The sequence below is a fragment of the Schistocerca nitens genome, chromosome 6 (assembly GCF_023898315.1).
Source record: "Schistocerca nitens isolate TAMUIC-IGC-003100 chromosome 6, iqSchNite1.1, whole genome shotgun sequence".
NCBI lineage: Eukaryota > Metazoa > Arthropoda > Insecta > Orthoptera > Acrididae > Schistocerca > Schistocerca nitens.
The window spans coordinates 224,069,883-224,093,379 of record NC_064619.1 but is presented as its reverse complement, the minus strand read 5'-3'; the positions used below and the strand labels follow the sequence as shown (position 1 = coordinate 224,093,379).

Genomic DNA, 23,497 nt, shown 5'->3' with positions numbered 1-23,497 from the left:
GGGATACGAGAACATAGTATGCATACGAAATAAATATGGTTATAGAAACACACACACTCTAAGGGGGAAAAAACCTACGACATATCATGCACACGGGACGGACATCGACAGATGTGGTGTGCATGCACAGACAAATAAATGATTACAATTTCAAAGAAATTATATGATTTATTCAAGAGAAAAAACTTCACAGACTGAGAAAGTCAATAAAGCGTTGATCCGTTTCTGCCCCTTTTGCAAGGAGGTATTCGGCTTGGCATTGATTGATAGAGTTGTTGGATGTCATCCTGAGTGATATTGAGCCAAATTCTGTCCAATTGTCGCGTTAGGTCGTGAAAATCCCGAGCTGGTTGGAGGACCCTCTTCCATGATACTGTAACCGTCGTCAATTTGGGAGAGTTCCGGCGACCTTGCTGGTCAAGTCAGTGTTTGCCAAGCATCAAGACAAGTGGTAAAAATTCTCGCCGTGTGCGGGCAGGCATTATCTTGCTGAAATGTAAGCCCATGAAGGCTTGCCATAAGGGCAACAAAAAGAGGCTTAGAATACCGTCGACGTCCCGCTGTAGTAAAAGGGTGCCGCGGATGACGACCAAGAGGGTCCTGCTATAAAAAGAAATGGCACCCCAACCATCACTTCTGGTTGTCGGGCCATATGGCGGGCGACAGTCAGTTCAGTATCCCACCGCTGTCTGGGGAGTCTCCAGTACACGTCTTTGGCCTGGAATCTCATTTACCGGAGTAGAATAAAATTGTATTCAGAGATGAGTCCCGCCTCGGACTGAGCTCTGATGATCAGCGAAGACTTGTCTGGAGTAGTGTTACACCAACCTGAGTGTCGCCCGCCATTCGTTCGACAACCAGGAGTGATGGTCTGGGATGCCATTTCATTTCATAGCAGGACCATTTGCTTGTCATCCGCGATACCCTCGCAGCACAGGGATCCGTAGACGTTAACAGGTCTGCTACTAAAAAACTGCATACGATTTTTTAACATTTTCTTATAGATTTTGACCTCCCAAAAACATGAAAAATATTCAACAATTCAATCACATTGGTTTTTATGCATCGGGTGATCAAAAAGTCAATATAAATTTGAAAACTTAATAAACCACGGAATAATGTAGATAGAGAGGTAAAAATTGACACACGTGCTTGGAATGAATGGGGTTTTATTAGAACAAAAAAAAAAGCAAAGTTCACAAAATGTCCGACAGATGGACAGCAACATGTCAGTGACTGCGCATCACAATCGTGTATAAAAGGAGCTGTAATGAGAGAGAGAATCAGATGCGCCAGCAGTCGCAGCATGTTGACGTTACCTGAAAAGGCGCTTTTAGTGAAGCTGTATTATCAGAATGGGGAATGTGCTAGTTCAGCGTTACGATCCTATAGCCATAGGAAGGCGATTCGAACGGGTAAAGGTCGTTGACAAATGCAGCTGTGGCGAGAATGATTTCGAAGTTAGAACCCACGGGTTGTTTAGACGATAGACCCCGTAGTGGCCGACCGAGACAGTTCAGGAAGAAATGGAGACTGTAGCGGGTTCGTCTATGCACGGGGAAGTTAGCGCTCGTGCAGTCGCACGTCGCACCGCCATTCCGAACACTACTGTTTGGTTGGCACTTAGGCGTACCCCCCGATGCTTTCTGTACAAAATCCATCGGCAACATGAACTGTTACCTGGAGATTTAGTGAAGCGGAAGGCATTTGCGGTGTGGGCGTTTCAAAAGATGGCGGAAGATGACGATTGGTTGAGTAACGTGTTGTGGACCGACGAAGCTCATTTCACGCTCCGAGGGTCTGTCAACGCCCACAACTGCAGAATTTGGGCTACCGAAAATCCTAGAACTGTCGTGGAAACTCCATTGGACGACGAGAAAGTTACGGTATGGGTTGGATTTACCACATCTACCGTTATCGGGCCTTTTTTCTTCAAGGAAATGGGTGATTCTGGTTTTGTAACTGCTACCGTGACGGGTGAGAGGCACGCCGATATGTTACAGAATCGCATCATCCCCAGCCTGGCTGATAAACACCTGCTGGAGCGTGCGATGTTTATGCAGGATGGCGCTCCACCCCATATTGCTAGACGCGTGAAAGATCTCTTGCGCGCGTCGTTTGGTGATGATCGTGTGCTCAACCGCCACTTTCGTCACACTTGGCCTCCTAGGTCCCCAGACCTCAGACCGTGCGATTATTGGCTTTGGGGTTACCTGAAGTCGCAAGTGTATCGTGATAGACCGACATCTCTAGGGATGCTGAAAGACAACATCCGACGCCAGTGTCTCACCATAACTCCGGACATGCTTTACAGTGCTGTTCACAACATTATTCCTCGACTACAGCTGTTGTTGAGGAATGATGGTGGACATATTGAGCATTTCCTGTAAAGAACATCATCTTTGCTTTGTCTTACTTTCTTATGCTAATTATTGCTATTCTAGAATGAAATTTTCAGTCTACAGGGGAGTGTGCGCTGATACGAAACTTCCTGGTAGATTAAAACTGTGTGCCGGACCGAGACTCGTAGAAACATCCCCCAGGAGTGCTAGTTCTGCAAGGTTCGCAGGAGAGCTTCTGTGAAATTTGGAAGGTAGGAGACGAGGTACTGGCGGAATTAAAGCTGTGAGGACGGGGAGTGAGTCTTGCTTGGGTAGCTCAGGCGGTAGAGCACTTGCCCGCGAAACTCAAAGGTCCCGAGTTCGAGTCTCGGTCCGGCACGCACTTTTAATCTGCCAGGAAGTTTCTTATTGCTATTCTGATCAGATGCAGCGCCATCTGTCGGACATGTTTTGAACTTTTGTATTTTTTTGGTTCTAATAAAACCCCATGTCATTCCAAGCATGTGTGTCAATTTGTACCTCTCTATCTACATTATTCCGTGATTTATTCAGTTTTCAAATTTATACTGACTTTTTGATCACCCGGTATATTGCAGTATTTATGTTCATTAGTAATAAAACTATTTGTTTTTTTAATGTAATAATTATTAAAAATTATATCAATTACATCAATTATAATTGATAAAATAAACTTAAAATTAAAAAATTTACAAAGTTAACTGTTCTTTGTTACCACTTGCAGGTTTTACCGTGAACTCCTGGGAGCCAGAAGCAAATGCAAACAATCTTAGTGTTCAGTTTTATCGAGCTGTCAAGTCAAATGACGATTTATATCTCGCATGAAATGAAGAGAAACTGTCAGAAGACATATTGCTATTCAAGTGAACAGTGCTGTTGTTTCTGTCTAGTCACGGCTACAAGAGGTTGTGTTATTTCTCCAAACAGTTTTTGTTATATCTGTGGTGAATACACTATTAAAAGTCAACAGAGAAACATAAGTGATTTTGTGAGGAAAGTTTATTTTGCTTACTTTAAAATGAAACTTGGTGATCAAGATAAACCATGGGCCCCGCAGAAGGTGTGTAGAAGATGCGAAGAAGATCTTCGTTTGTGGTTTAAGGGCGAGAAAAATGCATTTCGATTTGGAATGCCTATGATATGGCGTGAGCAGAAAAACCATACCACTGGTTGCTACTTCTGTTCAGTTGACGTAAAGGGATTCAATTCAAAATACAAAAGAAGCATAAGTTATCCTAACCTTGATTCAGCTACAAGTCCAGTGCCCCATATCTCTGAAATACCTAACCCACAGCCACCTTCCAGTTTGGATGAATACCCGAGTGAGTTGGAGGACGAAGTTACATAACCTCCTCAGGGTGAATCAAGCTGAGATTTTTCTTCAGACGAAGATGAAAGGCCTCAACTGTTTTCTCAAAGTGAGCTCAGTGATCTAGTAAGAGATGTAGGTCTTTCAAAAAAAAAAAAAAAACAGCCGAACTGTTAGGTCCCAGATTAAAAAATAAAAACCTTTTATCATCTGGCATCTCATTTTCGTGGTACAGACACTGAGAAAATGAATTTTCCCAGTTTTTCTCAAAAGAACGAAATTTAGTTTTTTGCAATGACGTGGAAGGACTCATGCATTAATATGCAGTATGACTCATCTGAATAGCGCCTATTCATTGATTCATCCAAAACTAGTCTTAAAGTAGTATTATTGGACAATGGAAATAAATTTGCATCGCTTCCGATGGGACATTCTGTGCCTATGGACGAAAACTATAACGATTTGGCCATTATCGTGGAAAAAATCAAATATCAGGACCATCAATGAACGGTTTGTGGGGACCTCAAAATACTCACGATGCTTTTGGGTCAGCAGGGAGGCTATACTAAATACCCGTGCTTCTTATGCTTGTGGGATAGTAGAGCCAGAGAACAGCACTGGAATAAAAGTGAATGGCCAACCCGAGAAACTTTAAAACCTGGAGAGAAAAATGTTATCAATATTACTTTGGTACCACAAGAAACGGTTTGTTGCCTCCTCTCCATATCAAATTGGGGTTGATGAAACAATTTGTAAGATCGCTGCAAAAGGATAGGGACTGTTTCAAATATCTGTGTACAGAATTCTCGAAGCTGTCAGAGGCTAAGTTGAAAGAGGGAGTTTTCTCTGACCTCGACATAAGGAAACTTTTAACCGGCACCCTCTTTGTGGAAAGTATGAATGAAAAGGAAAAAGAAGCTTGGGTATCGTTCAAGGATGTAGTGCTAAAGTTCTTGGGAAATACTAAGGATCCTCACTACAAAACCATTGTTCAACGGATGCTAGCAGCATACGAAGCTCAAGGCTGCAAGATGAGCTTGAAGGTCCATTTTTTACACTCCCACATAGACAGTTTTCCTGAAAACCTGGGAGCTTACAGTGAAGAACAGGGGGAGCGCTTTCAACAGGATGTCCGTGATATCGAGAGACGGAAGGTGGGATGTCACTATGCTTGCTGACCACTGCTGGATGCTTAAGCGGGACACTAAAGATGGAAATCCGAAAAGGACTCGGTGAAGATAAAGGAAAAGAACAAAAGGTTTCATAAAAAACATGAATAAGTATAGTATTGTTACTATATGTCTCAAAATAATGTTTCATTTGTTGTAAAAAAATATTATGTTTGATAATTTTGAATAAACGAATGCTTTTACCAATTTTTTGTGTTTGAATTTGCAAAAAAAAAAAACCGTTACGTGATAGAAAAAAATGGACGTCACTTCTGAAATCAGCGCATTCTAAAACATATAATTCAGTAAAACTATCTCAAGCAGCTGACAAAAAATTGTTTTTGCAGACCTGTGTAATCTACGCCCTGTTTAGTTGCCCTTCATGACAAGCCACTCTGGGCTTATATTTCAGCAAGATAGCGCTCGCCCGCACACGGCGGGGGTTTCTACTGCTTGTCTTCGTGCTGGCCGAACCTTACTTTGATCATCAAGCTCGCCGGAACTGTCTCCAGTTGAGAACGATTGGAGAATTATGAGCAGGGTCCTCCATCCATCTCGGGATGTGGAGGATCTAACGCGCCAACTGGACAGAATTCGCCACGGTATCCCTCAAAAGGACGTTCAACAATCCTGTCAATCAATGACAAGCCGCATTACTGTTTGCAGAAGCGCCAGAGATAGATCAACGCATTACTGACTTGCTCAGTTTGCGGAGCTCTTTCCGTTGAATAAATCATCCAATTTTTGTGAAACTACAATCATTTGCTTGTCTGCACAATACATCACAGCTTCCAATTTGCATCCCATTTGGATAATTCATTCATGGTACGTCGTTTTTTCTTCAATCTTAGAATGTGTATACTTAATATGCCTATAGAAGCGTGAATCGTAAAATGTTAACTAAGAAAATACTATATATGCATATTATAGTGCTGTTGTGATTATCTAACAAAACTCTATACTGATCATTCTTACCTCCAGAATCTAAAGAAAAGATGCACCGACAAACCAACGGTGCTACGAAGTACAGAAAGGCTGAAGGCAGCTCGATAGAGCCAATGGAACGACTCACATTGAGACGTTTCAGTGTCATTTGGCGAAAACGTCTTGAAGATACCTTGTACTATTCACGAAATAAAACAGATCTCACGTCTTACTGCATTCGCCTTGTGTAAATCACTTCCACATTATCGTCGGGATATCTTATTCGTGTTGAATGCCATTGTCATGGTGGCTTTAAATTATGGCAGGCATAAAAGACATAGCGGTAGACGAATGCGGGGCAAGACAAAATCGTATACAGAACTCAGGTTTAATTTATTACCATGTTTTGGCAACGATGCCATGTCGATGTAATCACAATGGGCTTTACAGCTCACAGTAAAATTTTATGGCTTGTCATATAGTTGCGTAAAAGAACGTCTACACAAATGAAGAACTGATAATTCGGTCGCCTTCTGCACCCCTAGCACAAGCGCGTTCGCCTTTAACGAGACACGTTTATGAAGAGGCCTTAGCTGTCTATTTGACTATTTGGTTTTTCGTCTGCTAAATACTCATAGCTGCCTTTCATAGGCTGCTCACGCTACCATTTACAGTACCTTTACAAGTTACGGGATATTCTGTCATGGATTAGGAAGACGCCTGTGTCCAGTTGAACAGAAAAGTTGTACATGATGAAGTAACCTTTTGTCCCTGCATCGAGCATGATCCATTGTCCGCCGGCCGAAGTGGCCGTGCGGTTAAAGGCGCTGCAGTCTGGAACCGCAAGACCGCTACGGTCGCAGGTTCGAATCCTGCCTCGGGCATGGATGTTTGTGATGTCCTTAGGTTAGTTAGGTTTAACTAGTTCTAAGTTCTAGGGGACTAATGACCTCAGCAGTTGAGTCCCATAGTGCTCAGAGCCATTTGAACCATTTGATCCATTGTCCGTCTGTTCACGTGTGTCTTATGCATGGAGCAGTAATTTGAAAATAGTCTTTATGGGCGCGGCGACTCCCGCTTCTTTAAAAGCCGTAAACATTACTGTCCTTCCTTCTCAATGGCGCTCTAAAGTCGCATGCTTTCTTTTGTTTCATTGTTAAGGGCTTTAGGAAAATCGGTTAGCCGGCCGGGATGGCCGAGCGGTTCTACGCTCAAATGGTTCAAATGGCTCTGAGCACTATGGGACTTAACATCTGAGGTCATCAGTCCCCTAGAACTTAGAACTACTTAAACCTAACTAACCTAAGGACATCACACACATCCATGCCCGATGCAGGATTCGAACCTGCGACCGTAGCAGTCGCGCGGTTCCGGACTGCAGCGCCCAAACCGCGTGGCCACCGCGGTCGGCGCGGTTCTAGGCGCTTCAGTCTGGAAGCGCACGACCTCTACGGTCGCAGGTTCGAATCCTGCCTGGGGCATGGATGTGTGTGATGTCCTTAGGTTAGTTAGGTTTAAGTAGTTCTAAGTTCTAGGGACTGATGACCTCAGATGTTAAGTCCCATAGTGCTCAGAGCCATTTGAACCATTTTTTGAAAATCGGTCACTTAAATACAGTGCGACACACAACTAAGAGCGTTAAACATTTTAATACAAGGAGACAACAATAAGATTCATTATACCGTCGCTTTTTACTGTTCACTCTCATCGTACTGACCATAGTCTATCATAACATGTCCTGAACGCCCGCGTGTATTAACGCTGTTCGTTATGCAGTCGATCGAGGGATTTGCGCCTGTAGGGAGAAGCGAGATTTTAGAACGAAATTAGAATTATATTAATACTGTCAGCTGCCAACAGGCGTTGATATATATCAACGGAGACAGGTGAAAATGTGTGCCCCGACCGGGACTCGAACCCGGGATCTTCTGCTTAAATGGCAGACGCTCTATCCATTTGAGCCACCGAGATAGCGCGACTGCAGGGACTATCTCACTACATTCGTAGTGTCCCACCCCAACACACTCATTACTCGTGGAAGACATTCTTACCAAGTCCCGTAAGAGTTCGGGGAATATGTGTGCATCGGTACAGAAGAAGAAGGTTATGACCGGTATTGCCAGAACTATACAGGGTGTTACAAAAAGGTACGGCCAAACTTTCAGGAAACAATCCTCACACACAAATAAAGAAAAGATGTTATGTGGACATGTGTCCGGAAACGCTTACTTTCCATGTTAGAGCTCATTTTAGTTTCGTCAGTATGTACTGTACTTCCTCGATTCACCGCCAGTTGGCCCAATTGAATGAAGGTAATGTTGACTTCGGTGCTTGTGTTGACATGCGACTCATTGCTCTACGGTACTAGCATCAAGCACATCAGTACGTAGCATCGACAGGTTAGTGTTCATCACGAACGTGGTTTTGCAGTCAGTGCAATGTTTACAAATGCGGATTTGTCAGATGCCCATTTGATGTATGGATTAGCACGGGGCAATAGCCGTGGCGCGGTACGTTTGTATCGAGACAGATTTCCAGAACGAAGGTGTCCCGATACGAAGACGTTCGAAGCAATTGATCGGCGTCTTAGGGAGAACGGAACATTCCAGCCTATGACTTGCAACTGGGGAAGACCTAGAACGACGAGGACACCTGCAATGGACGACGCAATTCTTCGTGCAGTTGACGATAACCCTAATGTCAGCGTCAGAGAAGTTGCTGCTGTACAAGGTAACGTTGACTACGTCACTGTATGGAGAGTGCTACGGGGATCCAGTTGTTTCCGTACCATGTACAGCGTGTGCAGTCACTATCAGCAGCTGATTGGCCTCCACGGGTACACTTCTGCGAATGGTTCATCCAACAATGTGTCAATCCTCATTTCAGTGCAAATGTTCTGTTGCTGTGTGTTTCCATTCCATGATTAATGTGATTTGAAGAGAAGTAATAAAATGAGCTCTAACACGGAAAGTAAGCGTTTCCGGACACATGTCCACATAACATATTTTCTTTCTTTGTATGTGAGGAATGTTTCCTGAAAGTTTGGCCGTACCTTTTTTGTAACACCCTGTATACTTACATGGACATGGTGTCTGTTCTTTCGAACATGTCCTAGAGAACAAACACCATATTCATATAAGCGAGATTTTGTTCAGCCTGAAGGTGATCTGCTGCTCGTTCCTAATCTTTCTTCGTAGATGAGGGACGGAGCCGACTAGGCTGATGTAGAATTTTCCCATATGAGCTGGGTTTACCAACACTCGGAGTGAAAGTTCTAAAATCTTCCCAGGGAGCAGCACAATCAGATGATCTACACTACTGGAAATGGAAAAAAGAACACATTGACACCGGTGTGTCAGACCCACCATACTTGCTCCGGACACTGCGAGAGGGCTGTACAAGCAATGATCACACGCACGGCACAGCGGACACACCAGGACCCGCGGTGTTGGCCGTCGAATGGCGCTAGCTGCGCAGCATTTGTGCACCGCCGCCGTCAGTGTCAGCCAGTTTGCCGTGGCATACGGAGCTCCATCGCAGTCTGTAACACTGGTAGCATGCCACGACAGCGTGGACGTGAACCGTATGTGCAGTTGACGGACTTTGAGCGAGGGCGTATAGTGGGCGTGCGGGAGGCCGGGTGGACGTACCGCCGAATTGCTCAACACGAGGGGCGTGAGGTCTCCACAGTACATCGATGTTGTCGCCAGTGGTCGGCGGAAGGTGCACGTGCCCGTCGACCTGGGACCGGACCGCAGCGACGCACGGATGCACGCCAAGACCGTAGGATCCTACGCAGTGCCGTAGGGGACCGCACCGCCACTTCCCAGCAAATTAGGGACACTGTTGCTCCTGGGGTATCGGCGAGGACCATTCGCAACCGTCTCCATGAAGCTGGGCTACGGTCCCGCACACCGTTAGGCCGTCTTCCGCTCACGCCCCAACATCGTGCAGCCCGTCTCCAGTGGTGTCGCGACAGGCGTGAATGGAGGGACGAATGGAGACGTGTCGTCTTCAGCGATGAGAGTCGCTTCTGCCTTGGTGCCAATGATGGTCGTATGCGTGTTTGGCGCCGTGCAGGTGAGCGCCACAATCAGGACTGCATACGACCGAGGCACACAGGGCCAACACCCGGCATCATGGTGTTGGGAGCGATCTCCTACACTGGCCGTACACCACTGGTGATCGTCGAGGGGACACTGAATAGTGCACGGTACATCCAAACCGTCGTCGAACCCATCGTTCTATCATTCCTAGACCGGCAAGGGCACTTGCTGTTCCAACAGGACAATGCACGTCCGCATGTATCCCGTGCCACCCAACGTGCTCTAGAAGGTGTAAGTCAACTACCCTGGCCAGCAAGATCTCCGGATCTGTCCCCCATTGAGCATGTTTGGGACTGGATGAAGCGTCGTCTCACGCGGTCTGCACGTCCAGCACGAACGCTGGTCCAACTGAGGCGCCAGGTGGAAATGGCATGGCAAGCCGTTCCACAGGACTACATCCAGCATCTCTACGATCGTCTCCATGGGAGAATAGCAGCCTGCATTGCTGCGAAAGGTGGATATACACTGTACTAGTGCCGACATTGTGCATGCTCTGTTGCCTGTGTCTATGTGCCTGTGGTTCTGTCAGTGTGATCATGAGATGTATCTGACCCCAGGAATGTGTCAATAAAGTTTCCCCTTCCTGGGACAATGAATTCACGGTGTTCTTATTTCAATTTCCAGGAGTGTATTAACGCGAGCAGGAAACCGTTAATGAAAATGCCTAGATTCTGCATCTGATTCTGATTGGCTGGAATGCCTAAGGATTTAATGCAGTGTTGTAGAAAAGCAACAACCTCAAGGACTGTGGTCAGTGGCACCAGGGTATAATACTTGTATACTGAGGGTTTATAGTGTTAGTAATTCATTTTTCACGGTCTTAGGCAATCAGAACGCGCTCACTAGATCTATCTACTTTCCCTGTGTCATGACTCTGCGGGCAAGCAGTGCTGCAGAATTCATTCGAGGATACATGAGCGAGTACGTACCCCTTTCGAACAGGTTTCTCCGTTTGAATGGGATCACATTATGGGCCTGCAGGAAGTTGGCTGGACGTCTCGACGAATTGCTACAGGTGTTGGCCACAGTGCATGAGTTGTGTGTCCCTGCTTTCAACAGTGGTGTGTGGAACACTCTCACGCTGTTAGACCACGTTCTGGACCTCCGTGTAGTACAGGTACGCTTCAAGATCAAAGCGTTATACGAGCAGCGGTAGCCAACCGAACATTATCCAGGGACAAAATCCGGGCACATGTGTGCATGCTGTGTCATCACAGACCATGGGGAGCCGTCTGCTTGCTGCAGGATTAAGATCACGAGTGCCTCCGGCTAGGCTATCACTGATACCAAGGCACCACCAGGCTTCAATATTCAGATGGTGTCAAAGAGTTGACTGGAAGATGGAATGGCGTTCTGTCGTCCTCATTAATGAAAATAGGTTCCGTCTGTAGGCGAGAGACGGAAGTCCATGTGTACGGCACAGCCGTGGAGATGACAATTCCAGACTGCTTTTGTCAACAGCACACAGGTCCCATTCCAGGCTTCATGGTGTGTGGGGCAATCAGTTGAAACTAATGGTCACATTTGGTGTTTCTGCAGGGTAAAGTCAGTAGTGGCCACTACATTGCACAAGCTGTTATCGCACGTTACTACCATTTCTTTGAAAGGAAGGGGAATAGGTTTTTCAGCAGGACAGTGCGCATCCACAAATATGGTGCAGTGGGAACATGCTCTTTCTCTAGGGCCTGCGACAACCATTTCTGAATTCCAATAAAAAGGGCAAGACGCTGGTGAATAGTCCAGGGCTGAGTGTGCAGAGAGATGAGCCAGTGGGGCCCAGTGACAGAGTGGTGGTTGAGAAAAATATTTATTAGACTTCAATTACACTCGCGCGGTTCGCCCCGTCGGAGTTTCGAGTCCTCCCTCGGGCATGGGTGTGTCTGTTGTCCTTAGCGTAAATTAGTTTCAGTTAGATTAAGTAGTGTGTAAGCCTAGGGACCGATGACCTGAGCAGTTTGGTCCCATAGGAACTTACCACAAATTTCCAATTTTTTTCAATTACACATCCCTTCATTGACAATGTGAGGCAGTCATGCCCCACTGTGACGAGGCAGGCTGGTGATGACCAGCAGTTGTCTTCCACCCTGGTGAAGAGATGCTGACGTGAGGCTGAGCAATTGGACATCAGCAGCGGTCTGCTGCTTCTGCCACAACTGCATTCCACTGCAGAATAGCCACACCTGGCGACTCAGCTCGACTCGCGTCCACCTCTGAGGCGAGTGAAGGCTGCCCTGTGTGGGACACGACCCACTGCCTCCTGGTAGGAGGCTAGCGATGACAGGCGCTGACGACAGGTCAGCAGTGCTGTGACACCAAGTCCTTCAAGGAGCCTCAGTGCAGAATGTGGCTGGTCTGACCTCATGTCAAAGCCATGGCTGAAGGTTGTGGTGCCCACTCGTCCCATAGTCTAGCGTGGCCCTGTTGTCATGGTGGTTTTGCAGGACTCAGAAAGAATCCAACTAAAAAATCACAGTAATTTATAAGGGTCTGAGGTACATTTGTTGCATTATTACCCGGCCCCCATGTACGTAGCTCATTGCCCCGGTGTGGTGACACAGTCCTGCATGCTGAGGCTATTACCACTGCACAGCACAGGTTTTGCCGATTACAGCTAACCTGTCTCAGAATCCTTTTGTGTACGTGTTATTATGACCTATATGTCGCCACATTGCACTTACCAGCCTGCAGTGGATAACACAACACGCCATGGCAGCTTTCTTACATATTCATACAAGTTTCACTTAAAACTAGGTAGCGACACTATAGTAGGGACAGTCTATCACAGGATGCCACTGGGCACCTTTAAGATCGATTGCATGCACGAATACATGCCTGCATTGAGCCACTGGGCAACTGTTTGGGCACCATTTAATGCAACTTGTGTGTTTCACTTAGTCTGATGTTGTAATCATAAACTCCTACAGTGATGAACTACATGTCACCTCACTTATCAAATCTCTTTAAAGTGTCTTATGCAATCTGTGGTGCCACCGCCAGACACCACACTTGCTAGGTGGTAGCCTTTAAATCGGCCGCGGTCCATTAGTATACGTTGGACCCTTGTGTCGCCACTGTCAGTGATTGCAGACCGAGCGCCATCACACGGCAGGTCTAGAGAGGCGTCCTGGCACTCGCCCCAGTTGTACAGCCGACTTTGCTAGCGATGCTACACTGACAAATACGCTCTCATTTGCCGAGACGATAGTTAGCATAGCCTTCAGCTACGTCATTTGCTACGACCTAGCAAGGCGCCATTACCAGTTTATATTGAGCATATTAATGTACCATCAAGAGCGATGTACTCCAATTATGGATTAAAGTTAAGTATTACAGCAACTGCGTCCGTTTTCTAAGTTCTCATTTCACTGACCTGTTCCAGACCTCACGCCGGTCTGCGTGTAATTAAACGCGTGCATTTCGGCCTCCTCTAGCAATACGGTGTTGGCTCTTCTGCCAACACAGCACAATCTGCATGCTCCCACCGGATGAAGGAGGACTTGGATTCATTAATCTCCCGTCTAAATATAGCATACTGTTGGTACATAGGACGTTGACCACCTATGAACGCCATCCCGACTGCCCCATGGCTGCGCTCATCTGACTTCACCAACTGGACTCGCAAGTCACCCAGCTCGGTCTGTCGGTGATCCCCTCCCACATAGTTTCTATGTGATATTTTTTTATGCAAAAAAGCTATGTTTTGCTGGAATGTTTTGTAGAGGAACTCCTGACACCAACTATAGAGGAATGTTGGACATCGATGGAAACTGTCAGGATGCGCTGTATTAAATCTCGGCCGAGTTTCCCAAGTCATTTATTATCTCTAGGTACAGTCCCCCATTCCTCTCGGTCTGCGTCACTGGGTCCCACAATGCTGAGGACGCCATTTTGCTGTCTCTGCCACCTCAGCGCTGCCTGCTGGGAGCTCTAAGGCAACCCACGGCATGCTTCCTCGTCGACATGGCTAAGATCATGGCGACAACAAATGCCCGCAGACTGGCGTCCGAATCTGTGGCCCTCACTTCGGGATGCCTCCGGCGTGTGTTTGGAGCCAACAAGACTGCCTGCAGCAACGAGCCGTGGTGTGGCCCACTGCTGGCTGGCTGCGGACCCTTTGTTGGCCTTAGAGGGTCGAACCAGCGATCTGCCATGGACTGGAATGCTGGTGCCCCATCTGCTGCTGCACGTAACCGGTGGTGTGACACGTCCCACCATCCAGGGGAGCTGTCACATTTGAATGCCTTGTTAGTGAACTGGCGCCCATTTATACGCGGCTGTGCACCTCTATTTTGCTACGTGCCACTCCAAGTCGTGTGCTCATGACACCTGGGTTGGGCCAGTGAGCCCCTTCTGCCTGTAACTTGCGCCATGTGCACCGCTGCGTTTACCCTTTTCAGCGGGTCTACGGCCCTGTGGCCTCCATTCTACTTCGCAACCGTTGGTAGGGTAACTTACTGTCAACAGGCCCACACCTGGCTGTACCTTGTGTGCTCCGAAAAACTGCACCGAAGCTAATCTTTCTCCATCTTAAATTGTGGTGCCGCTACAGTTTCGACCAGTGTGTAAGGACGGCGTAGCAGTTACATGCAGCCGTTCGAGGAAGGCCACCGAAGCACAAAAATGAAATTCACTACCGACTTCGTCAGTGGAAGAAAGTGTGGCAGAGTATCCAAGCTTGCTACCTCTCTCCACAAGTAAAAGCCACTTGGTATAAGGTAGCCAAAAGAACCATTCAAACTAAGGAACAACTACATGGGATACAACTAATTCCGTCAAATTTGTGTGTCACCTGCAGTGAGGTCATCACCCTGGAACATCGTGTTATGTGTGCCGTCTTCAAGACGTTGTGGGATGTTGCTAGGAAGACGCTAAGACTTAATAAGTGTGCGATGATCACATGCTTCTATGCCACCACGATAACAACTCCAGATTTTGCGCCATTTCCCGCCAGCAAAAGAGCGACGACTACTTGAATCGTTACACGTGCAACGCACTCTATCTTTAAGCTAGGGCTCAAGGAACCAACCCACCTCCTCATGTACGAGGTCTGTTCAAAAAAATTCCGGAACATTCGATATTTCGCTTGAAAGGTGTGTAAGGTGGCAGATTAAATGAAGTCAGATCCGCACCTTACATGAGAACTTTATACATTGCAATGAGAAGGTGAATATGACACCTAACGTAATTCAGCAGTTATGAGCAAATTTGCCCATCAGTATGTAATGCGAAAAGGGATGACAGTCAATTGACAGTAATTAACACACCGTTCCTATATAATGCATGTCTTTGAGCCGAGGATGGAACAAGCAGCGTGAGTCGTTTGAGTTTGAAAGCCAGAGGGGCAAGGCCAGAAGCGGAGGCACGCCGCAGGGGTTACCACAGAAACCACTTACAAGGGTGGCAGGCGGTAAGTCAACGACCCGACCAGGTGACTCACGTGGGAGAAACGCATGTAGCGGTACATCTGCAGAGGGACAGAGAATAAGCTTTAGAAAGCTGTGTTTCGGAATTCCAAAGTGATACGAACAAAACCAGTGACGCATTTCGATCACGTGCCCAGCGAGTGTAACACACATGAAGGTCAATGTACTATAGATGTCTAGAACGGGCACAAAACGTCCGATTGGCGGAAACGCACTAGGAAGGAGAAAAATACTGAAGTTTCGACTCGGTTTAATAGAAGGGACATTGCGACTGGTAGAGAGAGTTTCCACAAAATAAGAGAAACCTCCTATTGGTCGAAAAAGGCCGTGACGTGAAGAACGAATGAACCCAGGTGGGGGAGGCAGTTCAGCCATGAGTAAGACAAGAGAGAAATTTTGAGGGACTACCATCTGAACTGGCGTAAAGTGCAGAACGGAGCGCTTAATGCTCTGTACGACGCAGAGAAGAAATTTGTGTGAACACTGCGTTCAGAGCGGATGAAATCCAGCTAGAAATTAGCTGTAGCAAAGTTTACCTCTAACTGTGGAGAAGCGAACCAGCCAGTTAGTTAGTTGTTCTTGCGAGAACCGAGAGGGCACTATAATATGCACGCTGCTCCAACCATGCCCTTGTACGAGGGCTATCCACAAAGTACATTACGTTTTGGAATTAAAAATAAATAAAGTATTGGGACATTTTTTTATTATATACAGATGAAAGCCCCACTTAAATACTACTTTTCTACATAGTTGCCATTTAAATGATGGCACTTATCGTAGCGATGGACGGGCTTGGAAATTCCTTCGTCGTAAAATTCGGCCGCCTGCGCCTTCAACCACGTGGTTACCTCTTCTTGAAGCTGTGCGTCGTCATCAAAACGCTGCATAGCCAACCGCTTCTTCATTGCTGGGAATAAGTGGAAGTCGCTCGGTGCCAGGTCGGGACTGTACGGCGGATGAGGAAACAACTCCCACTTAAAAGATTCGAGAACTTCACGAGTGGCGTTTGCCGTGTGGGCCCGGGCGTTGTCGTGAATCAGCAAGATCTTTGAGGCCAACTTTCCCCTGCGAATGTTTTGTATAGCTCTTCTGAGGTTGTGCAGAGTTTGGCAATACCTTTGAGAGTTTATTGTAGTGCCTCTTTCCAGGAAATCCACAAAAATCACACCTTTTCTGTCCCAAAAGACAGTCGCCATCACCTGCCTTGCCGACATTGTCTGCATGCATTTGTTGGGTTTTTGGGGGGAATTTATGTGCCCCCACTGCATTGACTGCAATTTTGTCTCGCAGTTCACATGCTTAACCCATGTTTCATCACCAGTAACGATGCGATCGAGTAATGAGTCGCCATCTTTCTCGTAAGCGTCCAAAAACGTTAACGCTGCAGCCATTCGCTGATTTTTGTGAATCTCTGTCAAGATTTTTGGTATCCATCTTGCACAAAACTTGTGGTAACCAAGCTTTTCGGTAATGATTTCGTGCAACAAACTTCGTGAAATTTATGGAAAAATCATAGAGAGTTCCGTTATTGTGAAATTACGGTTTTCACAGACTGCGGCATCAACTTTTTCGACAAGTTCGGCAGTCACTATGCTGGGTCTTCCACTTCGCTCTTCGTCGTGAACGTTAGTTCGGCCATTTTTAAATTTTATGACCCATTGACGCACTCCACCTTCAGTGATTAAGTTGTCCCCATACACTTCACAAAGCTGCCGATAGATTTCTATCGGTGTACAGTTTTTTGCAGTCAGAAACCTTATTACAGCACGCACTTCACACTTCGTGGCATTTTCAACTAACGCTGACATTTCAAACTGTCACAGTAACTCAACGGAGTACATCACGTACCACTCACTAGCACGGCAGGATGCCGACTGAGCGGCGGAATGCCATGACACCAAGATGGCCGCGCTAGCCCCGCCCCTAACGGAAACAAACTAAAACGTAATGTACTTTGTGGATAGCCCTCGTATATCGCCACGTACTAAGACTAGGGCTGAGCAAATGTTTTCTCGCATAACGAGAAACACAGGGAAAGTTGCTGCTGGAAAATTCAGCAGAGGTTTTGTAGGAATTTCAGCGGGAAGAGAGCGGCGTAGCAGACGGCACCTCGTCGCAGCTTACGGTAAATACCACGTGCAGAGGCCTAAACTTAATGGTTCACCAGCTTGCGTCCATTCTAAACTCGAGGAGCCTTGGGTAATCTTTCGCTCAGTTTGCCACATAACTAACCATCCACTGTAGTCTTGGTTGACATCCTAAATAGTACCGAACTTTGAACCGGAATCGGAGGATTTTCGTAGTACTGACCAACATCATAACGTATATGTAGGAACAATTTTGTAAAGAAACTTCTAATTAAACTCTAATCTTGTTGCGTTTAGGATTAATATTCTTTCTGAGAGTTAATATTCAATGTTGTTGTGTATAGGATTATTTCAGTTTTTGATGTTGGCGAGGTGCGTTATCCTGACAACTGTTATTATGTTGTCAAATTGAAAACTGCGTAAAAGCGTGTATTTTTGTGCTAAAAATTGCGACGTTAAACATGTAATTTCACCTAACACAGTTGTTCTTAACCATAGAATACGTAACCACGCTACAGGTGTGATGGAGCGAAATGCGGTTGGATTTCCTGTTAGTTATTTATTGTTCAGTGCTGTATTGAGTAGAACGTTGTGTCACACAATTTGCGAATTTCGAGATTGCAGAGATTTAGAACCAACGCATCTGCATTAAATTTTGTGTGAAACTCAGGTAAACCTTTGGAGAGATATATCAAATGATACAGGAAGCCAACGGTGATGAGTGGTTAAGCCGTACTCAGTCTTACGAATGGTTCACACGATTTAAAAATGGCCTGACGGAAGTGAAAGATGACCCTCCTTCATGACACCCTTCGACGTCTGCCGATGACACTCGTGTCAGGAGCGTCCACGAAATAGTGCGTGCCAACCGAAGACTAAGTGTCCGAGACGTTGCAGAAGAATGTAACATTTCAGTGGGATTATGTGATGAAATCCTGACACAGCATCTTGGAATGTATCGTGTTGCAAGTTGGTCCCACGGCTCCTAAGTCAAGATCAGAAAAACCATCGCCTCGCGGTCTGTGAAGAGCTTTTGGATCGCGCAAACGAAAACTACATTCCCTTAATAGAATTGTAACTAGTGATGTGACGTGGGTCTACGGTTATGATGTTGAGGCGTCGAAAGGAAGAAGATTTGCAACGATAGACGAGATTAAAAGAAAATTCGCAGAGGGCGCTTCGCGCAATCCGGCAAGAGGCGCATCATGGCTGCTTCCGGAAGTGGAAACGGCGTTGGGGGTATTGTATCAATTGTGGAGGACAATATTTAGAAGGAGACCCTGCAAAATAAGTAAAAGGTAACCGTAAAAAAATTGCGGAGTTTTACAGAAACATGCACGTTATAGGGAGACGTTCCAGAACTTTATTAAAATAGCTCTTCATACATTTTCTCTACATTTGTGGCTCCTGCATGGAGGATATGACGACGACGACGACGCTGAACTAAATATCAGAACACAACGGATCTGGAAATTACGGAATGACTATATCTGTAGTCTTATTTTGCGCAGCACATTGGTTTTCAACGTTTCGAAGTTATCAGTTTCGTTTGTGAACGTAATTCTCGCCGACGAGAAATGTTTTCAGTTCAGTGGTTTTGTTTGCCGAATGGGAGTTCCAATTTTGCCAAGATGAAGGAACATTTTTCTTTCCTTTTCATTGCGGTTCTAGGCGCTTCAGTCCGGAACCGCGCTGCTGCTACGGTCGCAGGTTCGAATCCTGCCTCGGGCATGGATGTCTGTGATGTCCTTAGGTTAGTTAGGTTTAAGTAGTTCTAAGTCTAAGGGACTGATGTCTTCAGATGTTAAGTCCCATAGTGCTTAGAGCCATTTGAAGCATTTTGTTTCTTTTCATTCTTCCTCGCCTAGTTTTCTGCAGAAGAACTTTAGTTTGGTCTTCTACCGTGGTCAACGTCTTTTTGTTCCTGGGGATGAGGATATACTCTGATAATATTCTCATTGGCACGAAGCCAGCTTCTTTGCCTTACTTTTTTCTGTTGCAAAGGACGAGGCCAACACCGCGGGTTATAGCTCTAGAAGCTCGCCGATGAAGGCAATTCTTGGTGAGAGCTATGCTTCTCAATGCGCTAAGGCGTGAACCTGTGGCTACATAGAAATGAAAGTATCCGTTGTGTGTTTATCATTTTTCTCTCTCCCAGTCGTTTCTCGCGCTTGTACATTTTATATAAGGCAAAATGACTACGTCAGCAAATTCGTTATAGCGATTAACTGACCATGTCCTTCTGGTTGATTCATTGTTCTGGTAATGTGGATTTGCGGTGTGTGTTGGAAGATCTCGCAGTTGAGAAATCGCTTAGCAGTAGTCGAGGTATGGATGTGGCACGTCGTGGGCACTTTAGGGCAAAGCTTCTGCTGCAAATTGGTTTACATATCGTAGGTGTGGCACTTGTTATCCTTTGTGATGAACGATGCTACTTTTCCAGATAGTACAGCCTACAAAACATTTAGAAGTGTGTTCCCATGCACTGGAATCGAATTCTGTTCAGGTATTTCCCTGTCCTATTCCGCAGCGACTATTACAGATTCGCGATCTGGGATGTGTTGGGTAAAAATAGGCCTCTGGGCACAGCTTGGAGCCCTTAGCTTGCTGTAAGGGGTGTTGCTTACAAATGACGGACCTGATTATGATTAATTCGTGCCAATAAGATTCGTATGTTTCTGTGCAATTTTGAGTGTGAAATTTTTGTGTCGCTTTTTCCCTATTGCCTTTGATCCACATTCCTGTTTTGTTGTTGTGATTATATCTGGCCGTTGCTAGTAACCTGTTGGAGGCGCTGTACTGAAATGATAGCGGTGTACGTATTCCAGTCCCCTGGTCGGACCTCGGAATCTTTCCGGAATGTAGTAAGACTGCTATAGAACTTTTCATTATTTGGAGTCGTGGTAAATGTAGCCCCGTCTCGCGGGTCAGAGTGAGGATGACGACTCTTATTTAAAGTGAGTGAATAGCGTGGCAGTGCAGAGAAGTAATCTGGGTCGAGCACTTCCCGTGACTTGTCTCGCGTGCTCCAATTGCCAAGAATATGTGGATTCGGGCCGTGGCGCCACTGAAGCTCCTAGGCATGGACGAAAGGAATATTTCAGCATGCACGTCATAAGACGTTGCTCATTCATTGACCCGAGTTTCTAGGACCCCAGAAAACTGAGAGCACACAGATGAGTCAAGAGTGTTTCGCACTCCTCCTAGACGTTGCAAGTTCAACACATATTTCATGATGTACCGTGTGGTTATAATAAACTGTCCCTATTTAACACGTTACAACACGGAAACTAATTACCGTGCGAGTGTCAAACTTGGTAGCGTTAATGTCAAGGTTATGGGGAAGAGAAATAATGCAGAATCAATTCATTTGAAACACTTTTAATGTGCCGCTATGGTACATCATACCATTACATACCGGTACCAATACTGCTACCAAAAGGGGCTCAACATAGCACCCATCAGCGTTCAGAAGAGTCTGAAAGCGCAGGATTGCATTCTGCACAGGAGAACGAAGCTTGTCAGCTGTCTCTCTTGATATGCTGCGCTTCAGATCAGCACATGTGTGAATGTTCCCCTGTATAACCGTTCTTTTAATTGAGAACAATATTCTTAAGTTTATTCTCATATAGGGGAGAGGTGATCCATAATATCGGAAATAATTAGTAGCACTGAAAAAGTTTTAATTAAAATTAACGATATATAATCTCTCATCAGAATAACGCCCGCAGCAAAGTTGCGCCGAAGGGAAATCAAAGAGGATACAGCGCGGCTACTTTTGTTTCTAAATTCTACTATATAAACCATGCGATGGTATTGTTAGCTCTCTTGTCTTGTTTACTGCGCTTTGAATAAGTCTATATAGGTGCGGTGTGCGATAGCTGGCATTTCCAAGTGATGTGCTACGGAAGGGATCAGGGAATTTCTGTTAAACTGCAAGAAAAGTGACTACAGTTAATTTATACGGGACAGAATTTTGTCGTAAGGTCACGCATTAAGAATACCTGAGGAATTGTGGGCGCGAGAGAAAGTAGCGCTCAGTATTAAACTCTATTACAGGATCTGTCGACTATACGAAGGGACGTTAAACTGAATGGAATTGGACGCTTAGCTGTGTGAAAGTAATGTAATGAAAGTATAGTAATGTAGTGAAAGTATGGTAATGGACCATAATCACAGATATAATTTCTCGAGTAACGAACTATAAAAATCACGGACATTTTGTGGAGTCACCGCCAGACGCCACACTTGCTAGGTGGTAGCCTTTTAAATCGGCCTCGGTCCATTAGTATACGTCGGACCCGCGTGTCGCCACTGTCAGTAATTGCAGACCGAGCGCCACCACACGGCAGGTCTAGAGAGACGTCCTGGCACTCGCCCCAGTTGTACAGCCGACGTTCATAGGAATGGTTCACTGACAATCACGCTCTCATTTGCCGAGACGATAGTTAGCATAGCCTTCAGCTACATTTGCTACGACCTAGCAAGGCGCCGTATTCAATTGATATTGAGATTCTATTAATGTATCATCAAGAGCGATGTTCTAAAATGTGGATTAAAGTTAAGTATTCCAGAAGCTACGTATTTTTCTTTATAGCATTCATTACGTATCCTGTTTCAGACCTCACGCCAGGCTGCGTGAGTTTAAGCGCGTGCCTTTCGGCTTCCTCTCATTGTGTCTAGGCTGTCTTGTCTAGACGCAACATATTTGGCGACGAGTCTCAAAAGAGGATTTCGCGTTCGTATTGCCCTAATTTACTTGTGTCATGGCTTCACCACAATCTCCAGATGCACTGTCCGAATTTTATCGCTTGCAGAATCAGCAGACGCAGGCCTTATTGGATGCCCTTGGACAGCTCGTCCAGGGTCAACGTGCAATCCAAAACGATGCGGAAGCCGCCGCTCCGCCGCTACTGCAGCCACAACACGCAGTTGCACCACCGTTTCGGCATTTTGATGCGGCCATGGAAAGCTGGACGGAGTGGTCACGCCAATTTGGATTCCATCTCGCCGCCTACAGAATTCAAGGTAACGAGCGGCAGCCTCACTTATTGGCGTGTGTAGGGGTGCAGACGTACCGTGTGATAGTGAAATTATTTCCCCGCCGCGACGTAGCAACTCTGCCCTACGAAGAAATATTGTCGGCATTAGATGCATATTTCAAGGAATCAGTCAATGTTGTTGCAAAAAGGTATACGTTCTTTCGTACAAAACGTACGGCCGGTCAAACTAATCGGGAGTGGGTTGCAACTTTGCAAGGCCTTACAAGGGATTGTGCTTTTGAGTGTGAATGTGGACTCCCTTATTCCGATACTATGGTACATGATGCAATTGCACACAACGTTTCTGATGTTCGTATATGGGAGCAAATTTTGAAACTAGTCAATCCCCCCCTTCAAAAAGTGATCGACATATTGGATAGGCAAGACACACTTGACTTTGCTCAGGACTCATTTGCAACTTCGCCAGCCGTGTGTCACATTAACCGGCCCGCCGGGCGAGCTGCACTGAACTGTAAACAGCCCTCGCGCCCGTCCGCGCAGCTGCCGCCACGATCTCAACCACGTGTCCCGTGGCAGCAAGCAAATGCAGTGAAATCATGCCCGCGCTGTGCTACTAGACATTCGCGTGAGAATTGCCCGTCACGCCAAGCCATTTGCTTTTTCTGTAATAGAAAAGGACATGTTCAGAGTGTTTGCAAGAAAAAGCTCAGATCGGACACTCACAACCATTCCAGGCCCTTTGCTTCGCGCCGGAATCAGAATCGAACCACGAATACTCAGACTCGTGAACCTTCGCCCATGGAAATTCTTGTAGTTAATTCCACTCCGCCCAGTGCCACTCTCTCTAAAAGTGACTGTGTGCGTCCCACAAAAAGTGTGCGTCGACGTCGCCGGAAATCACGTCAATTAGCAAGTGATTCTGTACCAGTGTCTGTTCACGTTGCACGAGACAGTTGCTCTTGTCGTCAACAGGACAATAAACTTTTTGTAGACTTGGACATTCATGGCAACGTGATCCCATTCCAGCTCGATACCGGAGCTGCAGTTTCATTGATCAATAAAGACACGTACGAACAACTGGGCACACCTCCGTTGTGTGCCGCAAATGTTAAGCTA

The 23,497-nt window shown here is 46.0% G+C and overlaps 1 protein-coding gene and 1 non-coding gene across 2 annotated transcripts in view; one reads left to right on the top strand and one right to left on the bottom strand.

The window, feature by feature from the left end:
* Nucleotides 1-7,659: 7,659 nt before the first annotated feature.
* Trnak-uuu (transfer RNA lysine (anticodon UUU)) lies at nucleotides 7,660-7,733 on the bottom strand. The gene has a single exon. It is a non-coding gene; the product is annotated as a tRNA-Lys (tRNA).
* A 5,695-nt stretch (nucleotides 7,734-13,428) lies between these two features.
* LOC126263294 (cuticle protein 21-like) overlaps nucleotides 13,429-23,497 on the top strand; it is an 89,768-nt gene continuing 79,699 nt past the window's right edge. Inside the window, exon 1 of the mRNA XM_049960380.1 lies at nucleotides 13,429-13,503. Within this exon, the coding sequence (XP_049816337.1) occupies nucleotides 13,429-13,503 (75 nt within the window). The remainder of the gene's footprint in view (nucleotides 13,504-23,497) is intronic.